A 20,052-nucleotide genomic window follows, 5' to 3' on the forward strand; every position below is an offset into this window, starting at 1 on the left:
GAGATTAGCTGATCTTCAATGAGAGCACTCAGGGCTGAGGCAGGAGTCCTCTGGTGAAGCTAACTCTGTGATTTAAAGCATTACAGACCCACCTGCCCCGCTGCTGCTCCACTGAGGACTACCACCTCCAGAGCAGCAGTACCAGGACGGGGCTTGTGCCAGCACCGTGGCTGCTCTGGTTCAGTGTACCAGGGCAAACCTGGCTTCGCCAGCAGTTTAAGCTACCATGCAAACTCTGAAACTCATAAACTAACCATAAGGACCTATGTTTTTGCAATGTATGCTACAAGGGTGATAACTTCTGGTAGAGGGGAAGATAAGATAGCTGGGACAGCCCTCATAACACTTCAGATATACTTTGGTTGAGGACACATTTCACAAAAAATTGATCTTTGAAGATGAAAGATTTCCAGAATATTAGCAGAAATCATAAGAATGTGGTAAAATTTTCTTAGATACTGATTTATGTATGTATTTATTTTACTATAAACTAATTTATCTAGGGTATTTATGCTCTAGGAATATGGGATGAATGTGTAAAGATCTCTTGAAAATAGTGTGTGTGTGTGTTGATATAGCTTACTTGACTAGCATAAAGACTGAATTCCTACACCTCACAGTCTACTGAAAACTTGTGTTTCAGTTCTGAGAAGATTTTTTAAAAGATCTTTCAACCTTTGAATTCCCAAATTGCTGAGAAAAATTAGTTTTCTTTGGAGGATGAATGGCAATATCTTCCAAAAAGATCAGCTAGTCTGACTGACCTCTGAGTCATGCTACTGGTGTTCCCGCAATACCATTTTCCTCTTTTGGCCTCTGTCCACAGCTTCCTCGTTTGAATATTTGTGATTGCTTATAAATCAGCAGCTTGAACATAGAACAAAGAAGCATATTCCTTAGTTTTAGAACTGGGGTTTGCCCCCTTAAATGGCAAATGACCAGCTTTTTTATTTCTCCTCCATTTTCCTATTGATAACACTGCCTTAAGGCCTGCAGATACACCTTAGCAATGGATAAGCCCATGGCTTGTGTTTTGAGATTCAATAAAGCTCATTTCAAGCTCAGCAAGATTGTGCCTTAAGCAACCAAAACAATAATAGTTAAGCAAGAGATTTTCACTTCCTAAGATTTTCTCTTAGCATGTTTTTTCTCTCAGGACTGAAAAATGCTTCCCCCCTCCTGCCCAGCTCTGGTAGAAGACAGAGTTAGTGTGGACTGTTGCTTGTTTTGGGCTTTCTACATCTTGCATGTCCCTTTAATAGTCCAAACACATACCTAGAATATTTTACTGTGGCTTTTCACTTACTTTGTAGTAGCCTATGAAATATGTAAAATGTTAAAAGAGACAAAAAATGCTACATATTTATCTTACTGCTTCTAAGGAAGTGCATCGTTGCATTCAAATGTGCTTTCAAAATTTTTCAAAGAAAGTCTTTGTGTTTGGGGATGATTTTTTATTTTAAAGGAAAGCAATCAAAGGACTCAAAATTATATGTTTTCAGAAAATAGAATAAATATTAAACTAAGGCCCAAATCATAAAACAGTGAGCAACATTAGCTAAGCAACTAAAATATCACTAAGAAGAGGGTATACAGGTAAACTTCAGTTCATATTCAGGATATCTTATCTGATATATACAGTGTACTTATAGTAAGGATCCGCCAACTTTTAGGAAGACTACTTCTGTAAAACTACATTATTACCTTGTGTTTTCTTCTGAAAATTGTTCATCTGTCATGTTTCTGTCTTTTTTTTTTTTTTCTTTACTTAACAGATGACCCTAAAGTGATTGTTGCCAACCTTACAGTAAGTATTTAGGACTGGGAGGTATCTCTGTCTATACTGCACTGCTCACTTCACATCTTAATTTGGGGCATTATTCAGCATTCTCTCCTCACTCTTTAGGCAGGAAATCCAACCATTAACATGAATAAAGAGTGTTAAATGGTGCCCTTCATGAGTACAGATTAATGTTTGTCATAAATTCCACTGTTTGCTGCTGTAGTAGCTTTTATAACCTTTCTGGGCAGTGCAGAGCCAGAATCTCCCTGACCATCTTGACTCCCTGAATTGAGTCTATTTATTCATTCCTTCAGAAATGGAAAGTAATCTTTTAGGGTAAATATTTTACTAGCACTTTGAAGACGCTGAAAAAATTCATTTGATAGTCTTCAACTATAACCTTGCTTTTAATGGAAAAAAAGGGCTTAAAATAAAAGCTGATTGAAAAAAAATACCAAATTTTGTAACCAGATGGCTTTAAATATATCTGCAGACAAGATGTATTTTCAGCATTCATCTTTCCTCTGAAACTTAAGCTTTGGTCCAGTTAGAATAAAATTCTTCATCTGTGAGCTAAGTAAGTGTGATGTTTTTCATGATGCTTTCAAAAAGACTGTCATGAGAATGAAGCTTTCCAAATACATCTTTGAATGACTCCCTGGGCCCTGGTCTTACGTAAATACTGCACAGAAAGGGCTGGACCACGTACTCTAGATGTACATTTTGTTTTCAAGACATCATCAATAATGACCTTAACAGCTTGATTTCTCTAGTTCAAGGTTTTATGCACGTCTAAGCTAACTGACAGCAGTGTCGTTTGTAACCATTTATTTTTCAGTGTAGAAAGCCAGACCAGCACTTCAAGCCTTACTTGAAACAGCACCTGCCTAAACGCTTGCACTATGCTTACAACCGAAGAATTGAAGATGTCCATTTACTGGTGGACCGCAAATGGCACGTGGCAAGGTAAACTCTTGCTTTTGCTTCCATCCTGATTTTCAGCCCTTTTTCTGAGGAAACGAGACACTTGGGCATGCCCTGCATGTCAGCATCCTGCTCCTGCACCCCAGGAGCATGTACTATGTACATTTGGTACAGCGGGATGTGGCTCAGAACACAAAATTGTTTTAAAATTTGGGAAAATTGGTAGCAGGATAGAGGGTAGAAACCCAGATTGGTTTCCTCAAGCAGCTGTGTGGTTTTTGACTGGTTAGCTCAAGTATAGGAGCCGATAAGCTTTTTTTAATGAGGTGCAAGCTTAATCCAGCCAGGAAGCAGGGAATATTGGAAGAAGGGGAAGGCATATGTGACCAGGGGATGTTAGGGAACAAAAGGCTGAGTGGATGTAATGCGTGAATGGAAAGAAAATGGAGATATTGGCAGAGTGGGTGAATGCTTGAGAACACATGGGAGGGTATGACAGGGTGGCCATCAAAGTGTCAGCAGGGTATTGTGTTCCAAAACAAATCCACAGAAAATCAGGATGCTTTAGCTCAGAGAAAACCCTGTTTGGGATTTTTCCTCCCCATATGCCTCTGAATTTTAAGTTATAAAATATGGACAATTTTTAATATTCTTAGTTAGCTAAAAACTGAGTGAGGAAAACCAAGTTGGCACATATATGTATAGAGTGAAGAGGAGTAGCCTGTGTTTATGAACTGTGCACCCCTTTCTGGGTTAATATATATTCTTTTCCTTCCTTTGATCTTTTGACACATGTTATGTATTACAGTATGAGAATGGCTGGGTCTTTACACATAAAGCTGACTCGGTGGTTCTTGGAAGATGACACAGCTTTTGGCTCATGGTAGTCTGTTATGAGCTTTAAATTATGGTAGGGTTTTTTACCCGTATAGCTGCCAGGCAAACACACAGTGTGTTGTAAGTGCCTTTTGACATCTGTGCTTATCTTTCTGTGAATTATGCAAGGATCACTCTGCTGAAGCAGTGAATGAGAAACCCCAATTGCTTTCTTGCATAACTCCACTAGCTGGCTGGCTGGTTGCCCTGTACAGTTTCTGTGGCTAGGGTTCACGTACATTTCAAAGAATCACACTCCGAGTGTTAGGCCTATAAAAGTTTTAGTTTTAAGAATTTTACTGGAACTGATGGGATGGCCTAAGTTGATTTACATTTAGTAATTTCCTATTAATTACATCAGACTTTCTTTGCCTTATTTATTCACTAGATTTTCTGAAATCTCATTCACCACTGACTCATTTGTTAACGTAACTGTAATTCATATTGTATATTCACAGACAGGAAAATGGTAGTTACAGACCTGATTGCTGTAACTCCAGTAATTTACAAGGCCAAAATCAAACTTTGGTTGAGCATCATTTTATTGCAGATGAAGAAATTAACTTGTAGGATAATCTGGTCCACTGCGTGTATCACCTGCACATGGCCCTCATAAAACTGTAAAAAAGTACTCTGGAACAAGTTGGTAATTATAATTCCTATGACATAATACTTATTTTTTCACATATTTTGTAAAAAAACACTCAGTAACAAGCTGATAATTACCTTCCCTATGATGCAGCTCTTATTTTCTCAGCTATTTATCTTCCTTACAATCTTTCTCTTTTTCCTCCAGCTTTGTTTCTGCTCCCCATTTTTGTTTATTGGGTGGAAGGCAAACAGGTGAAAGCACTTTATAGCATTATATGTCATTTGCAGCACTGTAACATCACAAAGATGCTTTCTTGTAAGCCTCTGTTGGCCTTTTGAGGACTGGAAGAGTATGGTACAAAACACCTCCAGTCTGTAAGAGATGATGTGACATGAGCAAGTCTAAGAAAATAAGTAAATAGATGCTAAGGTTCTTATCATTGTGTAAGAGTTAGCTCTTAGGATTGCACCATCTTGATCATGGCTCTTCTTGCAAATTCCACAACTTTTAATGTAGGCCACAGAAAAGTATTATAATTACATTTGAAATCATAAAGAATAAACGATACATCCCAGCACATTCCACATTGCTATTGTGTGATAGTTGTAAACTCCATTATCTGGGGAATGTGGGACCAGAGGGAGAAACCTTGGGGTTGTTGGATGAGCCTGCAGTCCCCACTACTGCTATTCAAGAAAGATGAGCCATGCACTGCCTTGTAACCTTTTCCCTCCTACCCCCAAAGTATGTTGTCAGGTCAGCCATCACACCTGCACCTTGAGGAAATTTTCTATTAATTTTTCAATTTAGGAAAGCTATGGATGTTTACAAGAAACCCACAGGAAAATGTTTCTTCCATGGAGACCATGGCTATGACAACAAGATAAACAGCATGCAGGTATGAGCAATGCAGTAACCTTTGTGGGAGGGTCATTGAAGGCAGAAGAAATCAGAGGTCTCTAAAATGTAAATATTCACTGAAAAAAAAACCCCTACCTTTTAATGCTCTTCTTTTGTATTCTTCTCTCTCTCTCTCTCTCTCTCTCTCTCTTTTTTTTTTTTTTTTTTTTTTTAAGACTGTCTTTATAGGTTATGGTCCTACATTCAAATACAAGACCAAAGTACCTCCTTTTGAAAATATTGAACTTTACAACGTCATGTGTGGTAAGCTACCTGCTTGAGAAATTGCAAGAGAAACATGCTGGTTTAGCTAACAGGGCTTCACTTAGGCACCCATGAACTCATGCCCTGACTCCCTCCTGGTGTCCCTTCCCCAATCCCCTCTTCCCAAATGCTTGCCTTTTGGCCAGGAGGGCTGAAGACATTTCTCAGGGGCCTCAGTTTGCTCTACTCTAGCAACTGGCCAATAAAGGGTGTTACCATAGTTTTGCTGCGTTCAGCTTGGCAGAGATCGAATACACACCACTACAGTGTGTGGTGTCCACACCTCAAGAGTCTAGGAAGGAGGTTTCTGTTCAGAGAGTGCTTCTGCACCTGCATGTCTCATGGAGCAGCTCAGGGGCATCACTTAGCTTCTATGGCATCTCCTGGTATGATTATGTTTCCTATGCTCCTACTGTAGCCATGAAGCAGAATCTGACAATGTACACAGGTATTCATTATGATCTTTTCTTTGATGCTCATTTTCCAGGGTAAAAATCTTTCTAGCTGAAGGTGTAATTCACTTATTTAATTTCTTTTTTCAAACATGAAATACCAAAAAGGTCATTATCCCTTATCTCTAAAGCAGGTGACTAATAACACTCTGTTCCAGGTAGTTGGTGTAAGGTCAACATATTGACTGTAGGTTTGCACTGCAAGCTGCAGGAGTAGTTATAATAAAACTGTTTTCCAGTGTCTTGATCCAAATTAACCTTTTTGCCATAAAGGCCACCATACTATTCAGACAGCTTTTGCAATTTTATGATTTAGACAAAAGGTTAGTATTTTTATTACATTAAAAGCATTCATTAACATGTCATGGATGTAAACAGTATTGCAAATAAATGTCTTAGTTCAGTAAAGATGCTGCTGCATACATGTTTACAATCTAACCATCATTCATTTATCTTTGGTGTTTTCATAGACCTGCTTGGATTAAAGCCTGCTCCCAATAATGGCACCCATGGAAGTTTAAATCACCTGCTGAGAGCCAATGTTTATAAACCAACTGTGCCAGATGAAGTTGCTAAACCACTCTATCCTGTTGTTCCACCTTCTGCATCAGATTTTGATATAGGATGTACATGTGATGATAAGGTAGGTGTTTAGGATCTGCTGACGCTTCCCCTATCTGGGGATCTGCTGATGCTATGCCCACTAGCAGTAGTTGCCTAGTAAAGTTGTAGCCATTTTGTCTGTTTTGAGAGGGTTTGATCTATAAGAATTTCCCAGATCCTTCTTGTGAAGTGTTTGTGCCCTTTTGGAACAATTATGGCTTTTTGTAAAACAAGAAACCAAAAAATGTTTTAGTGTTTTATAGCACTAGGTTTTTTTTGCTAGACGCCTAGTAAAACAAGATGACAGAATGCTCCAGTGATCCTAATCTTGTTCCTTTTTTCTATTCTTGAGAAGAACAAGTTGGATGAACTCAACAAGCGCTTTCATGTCAAGGGAACAGAAGGTAAGAGTCTGGTGCCTCAGTTAATAAAAGCTATTTTTTTTTTTTTTTTAATATTAGTTTGTATCATTGACACTAGACAAATTCCTGCTTTGATTTAGTTAATGTGTAGTAAACAGTCTTTTCAAGTGTCAAAATAGCACATAGACATACATGAGATCTGTGGACGAGATTAAATGCTGCTCACGTGAGGAAGTGCACACTATCTTTTGCTGTAACCGGGACTAAAGTATCGCTCAAAGTGATAGGAATTTTAGCTCTTCCTTTCCATCAGTGTTAGGAGGTTTAATCTCTGCTGTGGAAGCAGAGAGATGAGGAAAGGAGAGGGAGCATGAGGCAGTGCTCCACTCAACGATAAGCGATAAATGGGGTAAAAACCATAGACCACAGCTGCACACCGTGTTTTACCAGTATTGTTCAGGCTTAGGTTTCACCAGGTCAGTGTTAGAAAGGATGGTACAGCTGCTTTGACAGTCCCTGACTGGGTCTTCAATGCTTGGTTTTTAGGGTGCAGATTATCCACTGAAACAAGTGCAGAAATGCTCTGCTGGTTCAGGGGTGCTCAGCACAATTCTGTCCCTCATCAGCGTTCAGGTCAGCGTTACTCCCAGGAGAAAGCATCCCCTGGTCTCCTGGACACTAGTTCCTGCACCCTCCCTGCTGTAGGCCAGCACTGACTTTTGCGTGGCTGCGCTCTCAGACACATCAGGGCTGTGGTCCAGGTTAAAACGTAGCAAGAGGACCAGAGGGGAGGGGATGGGAACTGCTTTTCTGAGCAGCAATACTGACTGAAAGGCACACCAAAGCAGAGCTTTCCTTCTCACAGCTGTGATATGGTTCAGCAAAACAATTCGCAGCATTCCCCTCACCGTAACAGTTGTCCAAATTAGCAAATTCTGAAGCTTCGAGTGTAGACATGGACTTTTGAGATACTTCAAATCGTATTGCTCAGATGACTAAGGAGGTATTTTTTAATTCCCTTGTGAAGATACTTCTTCAGTTTTTCTGTTGTGAACAGGCAATGCAGCCTGTCCTTTAGTTTCCAGAGGTGAAATTATTCCTTTTATTTGTAAGTTAAATTGCCTTTCTACAGCTTTCATCTTGTGAAACTGATCTTTCCAATTAGTGAAGAGCTACTCCCTGCTGTGGCAATTTCTGGCATCAGGAAAAAACACCCTCACCATTGTGCTCCTAGATATCTCAACCTCTTTATTTTGATTTAAGGTTTTGATGCTTCTTCACTTCAGTAGTATAAAAATAGTATGTTTGATGTATTTTAAGATATAAGCATTTAAACCAGTTTCACTTGCTCATTTATTTGTAAGTTGCCTGTTAAGTGGAATGAAGTGCCCCTTATTTAAACAACAAGCAGTTTGGCTACATGCAAGTTATTTTGTTGTATTTTATGACAGGCTGTAGCACCTGTTCAGGGATCTTCCTGCGTTTAGTTGGTAATTCCCTTCTCTCGCATGGTCCACCATACATATTCAGCTGATGTTGTTATACACACGCAGAAGAAAAAGATTCGTTCAGCTCCTCTTGAATAAAGCAAGGCTTTTCCTACTTTCCTTTCTTGTGTCCTGTAAAAATATCCTCTATTTGGACCAAACACTAATAAAACATGCCCTTTTCTTTCAGGTTAAATGCCTATCTGTGAAGTGTTAGGCTGCTTTCCTTGTTTCTATGTTTTGATTTCCAAAACCTAGCTAAGGCTGTTTGCCAAATGGTTATCAAAGTCAATGAACCGTGCAGCACAATGCAAGATTACCCAGGAAATTTATTTTTCATCTGTGTCTTTCAATGATATTTTTGTCTTTTTATAAGCAAGCTTATCAGAGGTACCTAGTGATGTTTAACCATAACATATCACCAAGACAGAATAAAACCAAGTTTTGCAGAGTTGGAGTTGTCTTTTTGTAGCCAAAGTTAGTAAAAGGGGTTTTTGTTTGTTTGTTTGTTTTCTTTGGTATTACTGACAGAAAATATCACATCAGTCTTCAGAACATCAGCCAAGTGGAAAAAAATACTCTTTTAATCAGTGAGCACCTTTGCCTCCCTTTTGCGAGGGACTTTACAAAAAACATAGGAAGGAGAGAAAGTCTGGAGAAGACTGGCAGGAGTGATAGGATAGGTGTAGATTTAAAGGTACAAAAAAGCGCTTTTCACCTCATGTGTGACTGAAATGTGGATACAAAGATCCTTGTGGAGTCTCCTGTGTTTGGAGAAACACCCTCTCCATGCCATGACCCCAACAAGCTTTCAAGGGCAGAAGGGACTTTTAACCTCAACGTGGGTTGTGAGCCTGGAACGGGGATCCCAACTAAAAATATTGAAGAACTGCTGCTCTCTCTGTTACAAGATTCCCCTAGCAGTTATGCAGGGTCAGTATCCCATTAAGGATCACTGTAAAATCAGCAAGTGTTGGAAAGACAACTCCTTTTTTTTTTCCATTTTTAAGGCTTTCAGTAATAAATTTAATTTCTTCTGATCTGTAGAGAAGCATCTCCTATATGGGCGCCCTGCAGTACTGTACCGCACAAAATACAATATCTTGCATCACCATGACTTTGAAAGTGGCTACAGCGAAACATTCCTGATGCCGCTCTGGACATCCTACACTATTTCCAAACAGGTCAGTGCTGTCTTTGCTCTTGGGAAGTGCTTAAAAAATCCTGGGGAAATCTGTTCAGTACCTTTATTCTTGAAGTCCTAAAATTCCTCTTCCCCACATAGAGTTTCCCACCAGAAATTATGTCAAACACCATTGAAAACAATGCCAAAATCCCTTTTTTCCTTCAGGAGAAAAGACTTTTAAGGAAGAAGGGCTGTATATTTCTGTTCCTGTTTTCATTTTCTTTCTAACTTTTGTCCCATGGATTTTTTTTTATTATGATAGCATAATCAGTGACTTCATTTGAATTATTTTCCATGGTGACTTCTGCTACCCGAAGGAGGGGCTCTGTGGTAGGTACAGGAGCAGGACTTCATTGTACAGCTGGGTGGTTTATTTTACTCCACACGAGGCCTTTCATCTAATCTGTTGACTATATGAAATTGTTTTCTTTTGGCTATAAATGCTGGAATTACCTTTCTTGTCATTTCTGTGTATGTTCCTCAATGCAGGCAGAGGTATCAGGTGTCCCAGAGCACCTGGCCAGCTGTGTGAGGCCCGACCTCCGCATTTCTCCAGGAAACAGCCAGAGCTGCGCAGCCTACAGAGGCGACAAACAGCTCTCCTATGGCTTCCTTTTCCCTCCGCGTAAGTTCAGATAACATTTTAATACCTAGAGGTTTTGTAGTTTTATTTTTTGTTAAGGAAAACCTTAGGTATGAAAAAAACCTCCCATCAGGTATAAACAGACTAAGGTTTTTTTTGAGATTGTTGGGAAAGAATATAGGTAGGAATGGTTTAATATCCCCCAGTCTGCGGTGATTTCTTCCTTGTCGGTGTCTTTTCCTCAGAGGAGTTGCTTCTGCACCAGTGTCACATATGGGGCTAAATGGGAAGGATATATTATTCTTGCTGCATTTGCTGAGGACCAAGGGCCCAATGCCACAAGTGGCCATCACATCTGTGGTCCCTCAGCTCCGAGAGAGAGGTGCTTCACACTGGTGCCCAGATTCATGCACCAAAAGTGAAGTGTCCCAGTTCAGTTAATAAAAATAAAGGTGAATGAAGAATTGCACAGAGTAGGAGTACAAGTAGAAGACAATCTTCAAAAGCTGGCCCTTTAAAGTCAGTGGATAGATACCAGCTTATATAAACTAGGAATCTAGTCAGAGTTTTAAATTTTGAATTCAAACAGCAGAAAGATAAACAAATATTTAATTTATAAATCCACATTAGACTGTTACATACTGTAAAAATTTCTACCACCCTATAGAAACAGTGCTAGTAGAAAACCTGTGTAAATGAGTGTCCTGGATTCTCCTGTTGCAGTTACATAGGTTCAGTCTTGGAGCAATGGTCTGCTGGGATTAGTAAATGTTCAAGGGATACAACTGTCTCACAGCTGTGAACTTCGTTGCCTACTGCCTTCCTCACTCAGTGGCTGAAATATTTTGTGGTGGATATGGAATTGCTGGTGCAGAGGCTTGCTCCCAACTAGAAGATAATCCCGCACTCCTCTCCCTGAAAATTTTGTGCCTCTTTTGTAAAAGCCTGCAGAGCAGCTCTCTGACTTTTGAGACTGCAAAAATAAATGAGCTATAAAAATATTTTTAAATGGTTGACAGTTGAAGCAAAGATAAAACCCTTACTTTCCATGTCCAGCTGTCACATTAAAGAAAAATTTTACGCATATAATGTGCACTTCTGAATATGGCATTCAGATCGCTGTTTAGATGACAGTTTTCCCTTTGGTTGATCTCTGAAGCCATTTTTGAAAATATTTTTATGTTCCTTGAATTTCTGCTATTTCATCTTATATTTTTCTGGTTTATTGTTTTCAGAATTAAGTTCCTCTGCAGAAGCAAAATATGATGCTTTTCTAATAACAAATATCATTCCAATGTATCCAGCTTTCAAAAGTAAGTGCCCTTTCCATGGCTTTACTTGTCTTTCTCAACATTTTACTCATTTAATGATGTGTGTGTTGGACTATGGAATGAATTGACGGGAGAAGTTTAGAACATAACGTTCAGTTACCTGTAGCCAGCAGATAATACATGTGGGCACCTGTATAGTTCTAGGTATGGGCAGGCAAAATACCATAAGAAAGGTTTAAGCTTTAAGAAAGGTTTGTTTTCCTTGGTCTTGGGCTAAGATAAGAGCACAGACGTGCTGTAGTTCAGCAATTTTGCTTCATGGCACAGTCATTCAGTTTGTGCACGACCATTCGGATTTTCTTGTCTATAGCCCAAGCTAGTGCAGAACATACTCAGGCAATGTGTTTTTACTTCTCAACTGGAGCCATCTGGGAGTGTGCACAAGCCTGGGATTGTGTACTTAGCATGTTGTTGTAGTTCACGGACAAGTGGTTATTTTTTATTTTCTATTCACGCCCTTAGAGGGAGACCAAACATATTTATTACTTCTGAAGAAAAAGGAAGAGGAAACCAATTTATGGAAAATGAGGAATGACTTAAACCTGGCTGAAACTTTCAGTGCTGCAGGAATATAATATTAACGTTTCTTTTGTCTGCACATCCCTTTTCTCTCTAGTTTTGCCAAGAGGTAGGAAAACCATCAGACTATTCTGGTGGCATTTTTGGCTTGGCAGGAATTGAGAAGCCTTGGAAGAATCTCAAGAGCCTGTTCTTGTGAGATTTCCAATTCAGATTTTAGGCCAGAGAGGTTTGGATAAACATCAAAGCCTATGGGAGGCTTTTTCTTTTTAACCAGAAAAGAGTGTTTTTAACTGAAAAACCTCGGAGTGGGAGCAAGTGGTGATGTTTGCTGGAAATTTGAGCAAAGGCACTTGACTGATTACAGAGTGCAAAATTATTGGGGATTTCCCGTTCTCGGATCACTTCATAAAAATGCTCTTTATGCTAATGCTAGTCTAAGCAAATTAGCTGCGATGCTAATCACAGGAGAACACCCCACCAGCAGCAGCTCATTTTGCCTAGTGGCCGCCGCCTTCATCACAAGCGGGTGAAGGATTCCCTGAGAACAAGTGCTGGAACTGATATCATTCCTGGGGAGTTACGAACCACCACACGTGTGCAGGTTGCAATGTAGAGAGCTGATTATAAGCTCATTACATGGAGATTTTTCCACAACAGGGAAAATACGAGGTGGCAGTTTTATGCTGTGCTGGCTTTGGTGGCAGTGCTGGCTGCAGAAGCCCCCCTCTCCGCTTTGTTTTTTTAATTCACTCTCCCATCCCATCCCCCCAGGCAATAATTCTGTATCCATCGTTTCTGTAGTGAGTCTGGCTTAAGCAGCTCCCACTTTGCTGGAGCTGCAGGATGATGCCCCTGGGCTGCCCCCCCCCCATTGCACTGGTGTTGCTGTCTATGTGGCTGCAGTGGGAACCCAAGTGGGGAACTGATTCAGCTGGAAAACTCAAGGGGGCGGGGAAAGATTTCCTTTTTGGGCTGTTTTGATTGTTAAGGCTGATGCATTGAAGGAGTGAGCAGCTGGAGGAGTGGTACTGCCAAGTGGTTACCGCAGCTGAGGTTCTTGTTAGACCATTGCTTGTGGAGCCCTCTGCATCAGCCCGAGCAGGGAGTTCACGTAGCACTGAGCAGCCTTAGGACAAGGCATACTGGGGAACCTGCTGAGGCTGGTGTTGCCATCAACACTGGGGAACCATCGACCTAATGGTCTGAGCTGGCAAGACAAAAGTTAAACTTTTACAAGTTTGAGATGCTTTGTTTACACACACTTCTATTAATGTTAAAATAAAAAGGAAAAAAATAAGGAAAAGAATTATGTAACTGGAGATTCCAGTGTGTTTCCCGCCTCTGCAACCATCTTAACTTGTTAAGGTTGAAGAGGGTGTGGTGGGAGAAAGAGTATCACACTCTTCCCAAAAGTTGCTGTAATGAGATGCCATGCCATAATGTGGTCATCCTTGACGGCACCTAATTTAAAAGTTAGACATTTTGTATCCAAGGAGAATTTAACTGGAAGCATATGGCCTTTGTACTTCCCTTTCTTGGAAAATGTTTGTGTTTTGCTTTTAATCACGGTGCTGTTTCCTTTCTAGAATTAAAAAAAAAAACCCACAGCACTATTCCCTGTAACTAGATAAGAAAGACAAAGGATGTGTTTACAGGGACATCAAAAGCATGTGAATAGCTGTTTCTACTGTTCCGTGAAGGAACAGCAAGCTCTTTGTGCAATGTCTGTGGCAATGCCAGCCTGGGAGTGGTACCGTGCATTTCCTTCATCACTGGTTGGGGAAAAAAATCGACAGAGAACAAAGAAGTCTGAATAGGCTTTATTGACCAAACTGAATGAAGCTGCAGTAAATCTGTAATGCTTAGTCTTTGATTTCCCCTGCCATGGTGTGAATGATGTCCACTGGATTTTTATTTTCAGGAAAAAAAAATTGTTTATAGTTTTGACATGGTTTGGCTTACCCAAATTTTGGTGTGTGTGTGTTGTTTTTTTTTTTTTTTTTTTCCCCCCTCACAGAGGTATGGAACTATTTCCAAAGGGTTTTGGTGAAGAGATATGCCACTGAAAGAAATGGAGTCAATGTTATAAGTGGACCAATCTTTGACTATGACTACGATGGTTTACATGACACACCTGATAAAATAAAACAGTAAGTGTTTGTCATTAAATTGGTTTGCTGTTGCTTCTCTTGATGGTGGTTTTATATTAAACAATTCATTATCTGCACATTATTCGATTTTTGGGAGGAGATATAATGTTCTAGCTCTTTCTAAAATTATTGATCATCAGGACTGAATGCCCCTGTAGGTAGGACAGTGGTAAAAATAAGGAACTGGCAATTCAGCAGGTAACTGTTCACCTTGACTGTGAAATTAAGTGTTCATTCATCCTTGAGATGAAGCTGACTTATGTTCCAAATAATCTATTTTCTCTAGAATTCTCCAGAACGTAGGAGCTGACAACTGGATACCAGAGCAAACCATAGCAGTGCTTTTGAGTTACTCAAGTGGTTCATTAATTCAGTAATACTTTCTCTCTGTGTCCCTGAACTGAAGAAGCCTTTCAGCACTGGCGTGTGGTATTTCTATAACACAGTATCAAAACATGAACTAATTGAATGCTCGTTTTCAGACAGTGTCTAGGAATCAAACACAACTCAACAACGTATGTGTGTCCTCACATGTAGAGGAGGAAACTCTATGCTGTTTGTGTAACCTTCTTCCAAACAGGTTTATCCTTTGTGGATAAATGTTAGCTTTATTCCCCCAGGTTTGTGGAAGGCAGCGCCATCCCTGTTCCTACTCATTACTACACCATCATAACCAGCTGCTTAGATTTCACTCAACCAGCCGACAAATGTGATGGACCACTCTCCGTTCTCTCGTACATCCTTCCCCACCGGCCTGACAATGACGAGAGCTGCAATGTAAGTTCTGCTGCACTACTGTAGCCCCATGGTAAATATGTCGCTGGGAGATGTGAAACCCCATTACAGTTACATACTAGTGCTCAGTGGTGCCTTGAATGAAAGCACAGGGTAGGGACTCCTAAGTGTCATGTTCAACTCATTAGACAAAAGCACTCCTCCATGATACCAGAGAAAATGTGGAACTACTACTGCATCTAAAATTGTCTGGAAGAGCTGACTTACAGTAGGTTGGCAGTAAACAACCTGTGGGCTTCTACGTTTTGGCAGACACCGTCAGTGTAACCTCAGAGCAGATTGGAGGGAGGCTGTGTGCGTAGATGTATTGTGCTGGCAGCCAGCCTGATGTTTTTACTGAGGTCTGTTTCCATATGCAGGTACAATATAGTCTGTCTGCTATGGAAGTCTGTGAGCATCAGACAGCATGATTACATCCAGCCCACACAGTATTAAAACTATATGCTAAAACCTGCCGAGGGTAGAGTGCCAGTTCTTGCTGTTGCCAGAACATGTCTTGATTCAAGGGAAAAGTTTGGATTCTCATTACCAGAGGTGACCAGACACCCTCCTGGTTCCTTTCCTATCTTCCTTTAGGATGAAAGATCCTACAGTGTAAGAATCTTGGTGAAGTACAAAGGCTGCAGTCTGCTCAGCACTGTAGAAAGTAACACGCGCACTCGGCAGCGGATCGTGCGGCAGGGGAGCAGTCGGGTCCCCACGGGCTCCGGCGCTCTGCGAGGACAGCAGTCCTCCCAGGCAGCTGTATTTAGACTTGTCCTTCCGCCTGAACTTGTTCTCCCATTACACAGCTGTGTGGATTCCTGCACACAGACGCTTCACTATAGGCTGCCAGGAGACCGTTTCCTGAATGAACGCATTAATGTTACGAATTTTGTATTGGCACAAAAAGTTAAGACTCCCTATTCCAGCTACAGGCAGAAATAGTCATTCCAACTCTGTACACAATTCACCTGGAACACTGTCTCTTTCTCATTCATCAAACATCGCCTGCTTTCAGGTCCTTTAAAACCACGCTTTTGGAGCAGTATCCCTCTCTCTTGAGCAGGTCTGGCTTCCCCCTGTTGAGACTCTTAACTGCTTTGGGCAGAGATGTCTTCCACAAGAAGTCTCGGAAAGTCCTACATGTATTTCATCGTGGTTTTTCTCTGGACTGCTTTCCCCTGAATCAAGGTCCAGTTGGTGATCTGGAAGTTACAAATCTGTCAGTTATTAGTGCCTCTGTCCTTGTATCTCTGCCCATATGTAATTTTATGACAAAGTCAATCTTTTTTCCTCCCTACATTGCATGTCATGGCCCTCTTAAACAGCTGAAATCTTTTTTTATGAACTACTTAGAATAATGGCCTCTTTTACTCTTTGATTTCTTATATTCCAACGCAGGCTTCTTTTCTCGGTAGGTCATGCTACTTATGGCCTATTTATTTACAGTTCTGGGAGGAACTTCAGTGCTACTGCAAGCTCATTAGCAGATATTGGTCTGTGCTTTTTACATAGCAAAGAACCACTCCAAAAATATTTAAATGTAGCTGTTGAATGAAAATACAGTTAGGCAAAGTTTTCCCATTCAAATACAGCGTCAGTCTTACTTTTGCACATGGTGTTCCATCTGATTTGTTCAAAGAAGTGATTGTATAAAACCTCACATACTTCATGGATGAAATACATGGGATAATATAAGAATTTTTCCTTAACCTCTCCACAGCTTTCTTTTAAGATCTGAAGAAATATTAGCTTTCCCTCTGCTTTGCTCTTGTTGCACGCGCTTTCTGTTCACACGGCTGTTGGAGAACACCACTGCTCTTCTCATTTGAATTTGTTCCATTTCCAAACTGTGTTTATTCATGGTGAGGTTATACCCATTTATTCTTGTGTCAACATTTTTCTATGGCTTAAATAGCCCTTCACTGGGCTTCTTTGGGATTTACCCTAGTGATGATTTATGATGATTCTCAAGGCATATACTTCTCTCCATTCATCGGAGACCCAGGATCTTTTTTGCTCATCTTGTAAGAGAGGATGAGCATTTTAGTAGCCTTCCTATGCATTTATGCCAGTCTGATTTTTTTTTTTTTTTTTTTTTTTTTCTGGAACATAAAGTGCTCCAGCTGAGATCTCAAAATGAAAATGGTTTTCTTTCCACTGAACACAACTCCTCTGATACTATCTAGGATTTGCTTTTTCCATAGCTGTGTTATAATGGCGGCTCATAATCATGCACAACCAGTACACCCAGCTCCTTCTCTTCTATCTGCTGTTTCACCTGAGGAGCTCCCAGCTTAGCAGATATTTTTGCTATCAATGTGGATAACCCTATTTGATACTATACCAGGGAGTCCCTCATCTGCATCCTCCAGTATGCTATTCCAGTCTTCCTCTGCATTGACAGGAGCTCCCAATTGTTTTGTTTTGGTTTGGTTTTTTTCACTAGCACACTAACGACCTTGGCACAAAAAGCATGTATGAAAACATCACAAAAAATCCTTTCCAAGACCAAAGCTGGAGGAACCCTACTAGAAACTTCCTCCAGGCCACTATTTACCCTTTCAACAAAACCTTTAAATTTCTCTTTGAATAAGCGAGTTCCTCACCCACCTGTCTACACTCTGATCACGTTCAGCTTTCCAGCTAATAATTTGATATCCAGAGAGGTTCTTTTGTCCAGAATATCTGGTATCTTTTCCAGTGGATTTTAGGTTAGCCTCCTAATTGATTGCCTATTTCTATTTACCTGCATGTTTTCAGTTGTTATTTTTTCCTTCTAAGACTCACTGTACTATTGAGGTGAGACTAACAAACCCAGATAGATAAAACTAACATTTTAAATGTTTACACTTCATTTGTTGTTCTGCAGTAACATGATACAGTGGTTACATTTGCAGTACTAACCCTGTTGAGGTCCGTTTGCAGACTAGCAACCTGATCGCCAGGCTGGAGGCTGAGCAGGGGTCTTCCTGCAGCCGTGTGCTGCCAGGCAGCATTCCTGGGCATGGCACCGCAGGCGAAGGGGAGCAAGCAGGGCACGCTCCCTTCTTTTCCCTCTTAAGCTGCATCTCTCTTTTCGTGCTACAGACCTGGTTTTGGGCCTCGGGTTGCTAGCGACATCGAGAGGAAAGTTGGTTTGGAGCTGAAAAGCTTCAAAACAGACAAGTGCTGACTGGGTCAAGGATGTTTGCTTTAGAGCAGCCAGCTGTGACCTAGCTGGTACTTCATGTCCCCTCTGTGCAAACGATCACGCTCACCCTGCTGGCCTTTGCGGGGTGACCCACAGCCTGGTCTGTGGCACATCTACTGCATTGGGTAGGCTCTGGCATTGCTGAAGCTTAGTCTTGAACGGTGAGATGACTAGTTCGTAGGAGGACCTGGCTGAGACAGTCAGAAAGGGGCTCGTTTTCAGGAGTAAGCCCAGAAATAGAGTTTTATCAGCAAGATTTCCAAGACACATGAGGTCCAAATGTCCGGAGGCAGAACCCTCCTACCCTAACTTGCTTCCCTGACATCGGTGTAGACGTACCAGCCTGAGAGGCCAAAGGGTGAAAAGTTCTGTTTGCTCTGTCCTTTTCCCACATCTACTCCCTGCTGTGCAGTCTCCCCGGGGCTGGCTGCAATGCTCATGGGACACGTCGCTGGGCTGGTTAATGCACTCAAACAGCCAGTAACTGCAGTATTTTGCAGAGCTGATTTTTCTGATGTGTTAGTGAATTACATTAGTTTGTGGATGGCTCCAACAAGCACCAGAGCTGGCACAAGACAGGCAGTAGGAGCAGCCCCCTAAGAGAGATTGCCCCCACGCAACCTGACCCTGATCACTCTGGCAGCATCACCTTCCTGATTTTTTTTTTTTTTTTTTTTGTATTGGGAAATGCTTAGTGAGTGTCTTTTTTCTATCAGTGAATAATATATATGCTCTAATAACTGGACTTTACAGGTACCAACATAAACCATAGTCCCAACTGTGTAATGAATCGAATGGTCTCCTAACAGTAAAGTGGAAAGATCAAAATAATATTGTGTTAGGGGAGGTGCTGGTTAGATGAGAATAATGTGTAGGGGTAGGGTTCAAAGCTAAACAGCCTAGAGTTTGGCCTTTGGTAATACACAACTGATTAATATGGAGCTCTTTCTGTGAGATAAAAAAATACGCAGTGACCAATGGATCTTCTGAAAGCATATAGCTGTTCTTCCGAAACACCTGCAACACAGAGCCAGCTTTTCCTAGATGACTATGGTCATTGTCTCAAGCCCATCTTAAAACGGGTCCCAAAATAAAGCTGTAGGAATCATCTTGCATGTGAAGTTTCAAATCTGTTTTCTTGGAACTTGTTTACCTTAGTCATTCTTGAACAGGGCGCAGAGAGTGTTCAAATGGACCCGATCTTCAGAAAAGTTGCATTTGCTTTCTGAGCTGACTTTTGACATGCCATGTTATGAAACTTTTTTTTTTTTTTAAACATTTCAGAGCTTGGAGGATGAATCAAAGTGGGTTGAAGATCTTCTTAAGATGCACACCGCGCGTGTGCGTGACATTGAACAGCTCACAAGCTTGGACTTCTTCCGAAAGACTAGTCGCAGCTACACAGAAATTCTCTCCCTAAAGACATACCTGCATACGTTTGAAAGTGAAATTTAGCTTTCTAACCTTACTCAGTGCATCCTTTTATCAACTGGTGTATATTTTTATATTGTTTTTATATTTATTAATTTGAAACCAGGACATTAAAAATATTAGTATTTTAATCCTGTATCAAATCTTAACTATTAAACCCTTGTGTCATTTGTTTTGTTTCTCTAATGTTTAATATAGATATGTCTCTTGGTTTATTTAGTAGCGCTTGTAATACTGCAGCTTGAGTCCTTATTCCGAGCTTTTAAGTGGTGCTGCAGGATTTGATACATGCATCAAGGAAATATTAATTTCCCATGCTCCTTTACCACACTTGTAGTCCTGTACTGTGTATCAAAATACTGAACATGTAAAGTTACATTCATTTACTGTTAACTGTGTGACAGACATATTTAAACCCTATAGACAAATAGCATCTTAAATATAATAAACCACACATTCAGTTTTTTTAATGTGTTTTGATTTCCTTTCACAGGGACATTCAGAGGGACTTGCGGGCAGTTGAGCGCTGCCAGATCTCTCTCATTCACCGGGCAGAGCCCTTCTCAAGAGCTTAGGTTTGCTGGTAAGAGGACTGCCAGGAGCCCAAGTGCCCTGCCCTGGTACTCAGCAGTGAGA

At 40.7% G+C, this 20,052-nt stretch overlaps 1 protein-coding gene across 1 annotated transcript in view; it reads left to right on the top strand.

Annotated features, from left to right (window-relative positions):
* Window positions 1-19,752, top strand: part of ENPP2 (ectonucleotide pyrophosphatase/phosphodiesterase 2) — a gene marked incomplete at its 5' end in the record, with an annotated part of 69,935 nt that extends 50,183 nt beyond the window's left edge. Inside the window, 12 exon segments of the mRNA XM_082305746.1 lie at window positions 1,776-1,807; window positions 2,622-2,749; window positions 4,986-5,073; window positions 5,252-5,339; window positions 6,262-6,434; window positions 6,747-6,798; window positions 9,291-9,427; window positions 9,919-10,054; window positions 11,248-11,325; window positions 13,883-14,015; window positions 14,636-14,792; window positions 19,270-19,752. Coding sequence (XP_082161872.1) covers window positions 1,776-1,807; window positions 2,622-2,749; window positions 4,986-5,073; window positions 5,252-5,339; window positions 6,262-6,434; window positions 6,747-6,798; window positions 9,291-9,427; window positions 9,919-10,054; window positions 11,248-11,325; window positions 13,883-14,015; window positions 14,636-14,792; window positions 19,270-19,440 — 1,373 coding nt within the window. The 3' untranslated portion in view covers window positions 19,441-19,752.
* Window positions 19,753-20,052: the final 300 nt, after the last annotated feature.

This window comes from Platalea leucorodia (genome assembly GCF_965183815.1).
Source record: "Platalea leucorodia genome assembly, chromosome: 1".
Taxonomy (NCBI): Eukaryota; Metazoa; Chordata; class Aves; order Pelecaniformes; family Threskiornithidae; genus Platalea; species Platalea leucorodia.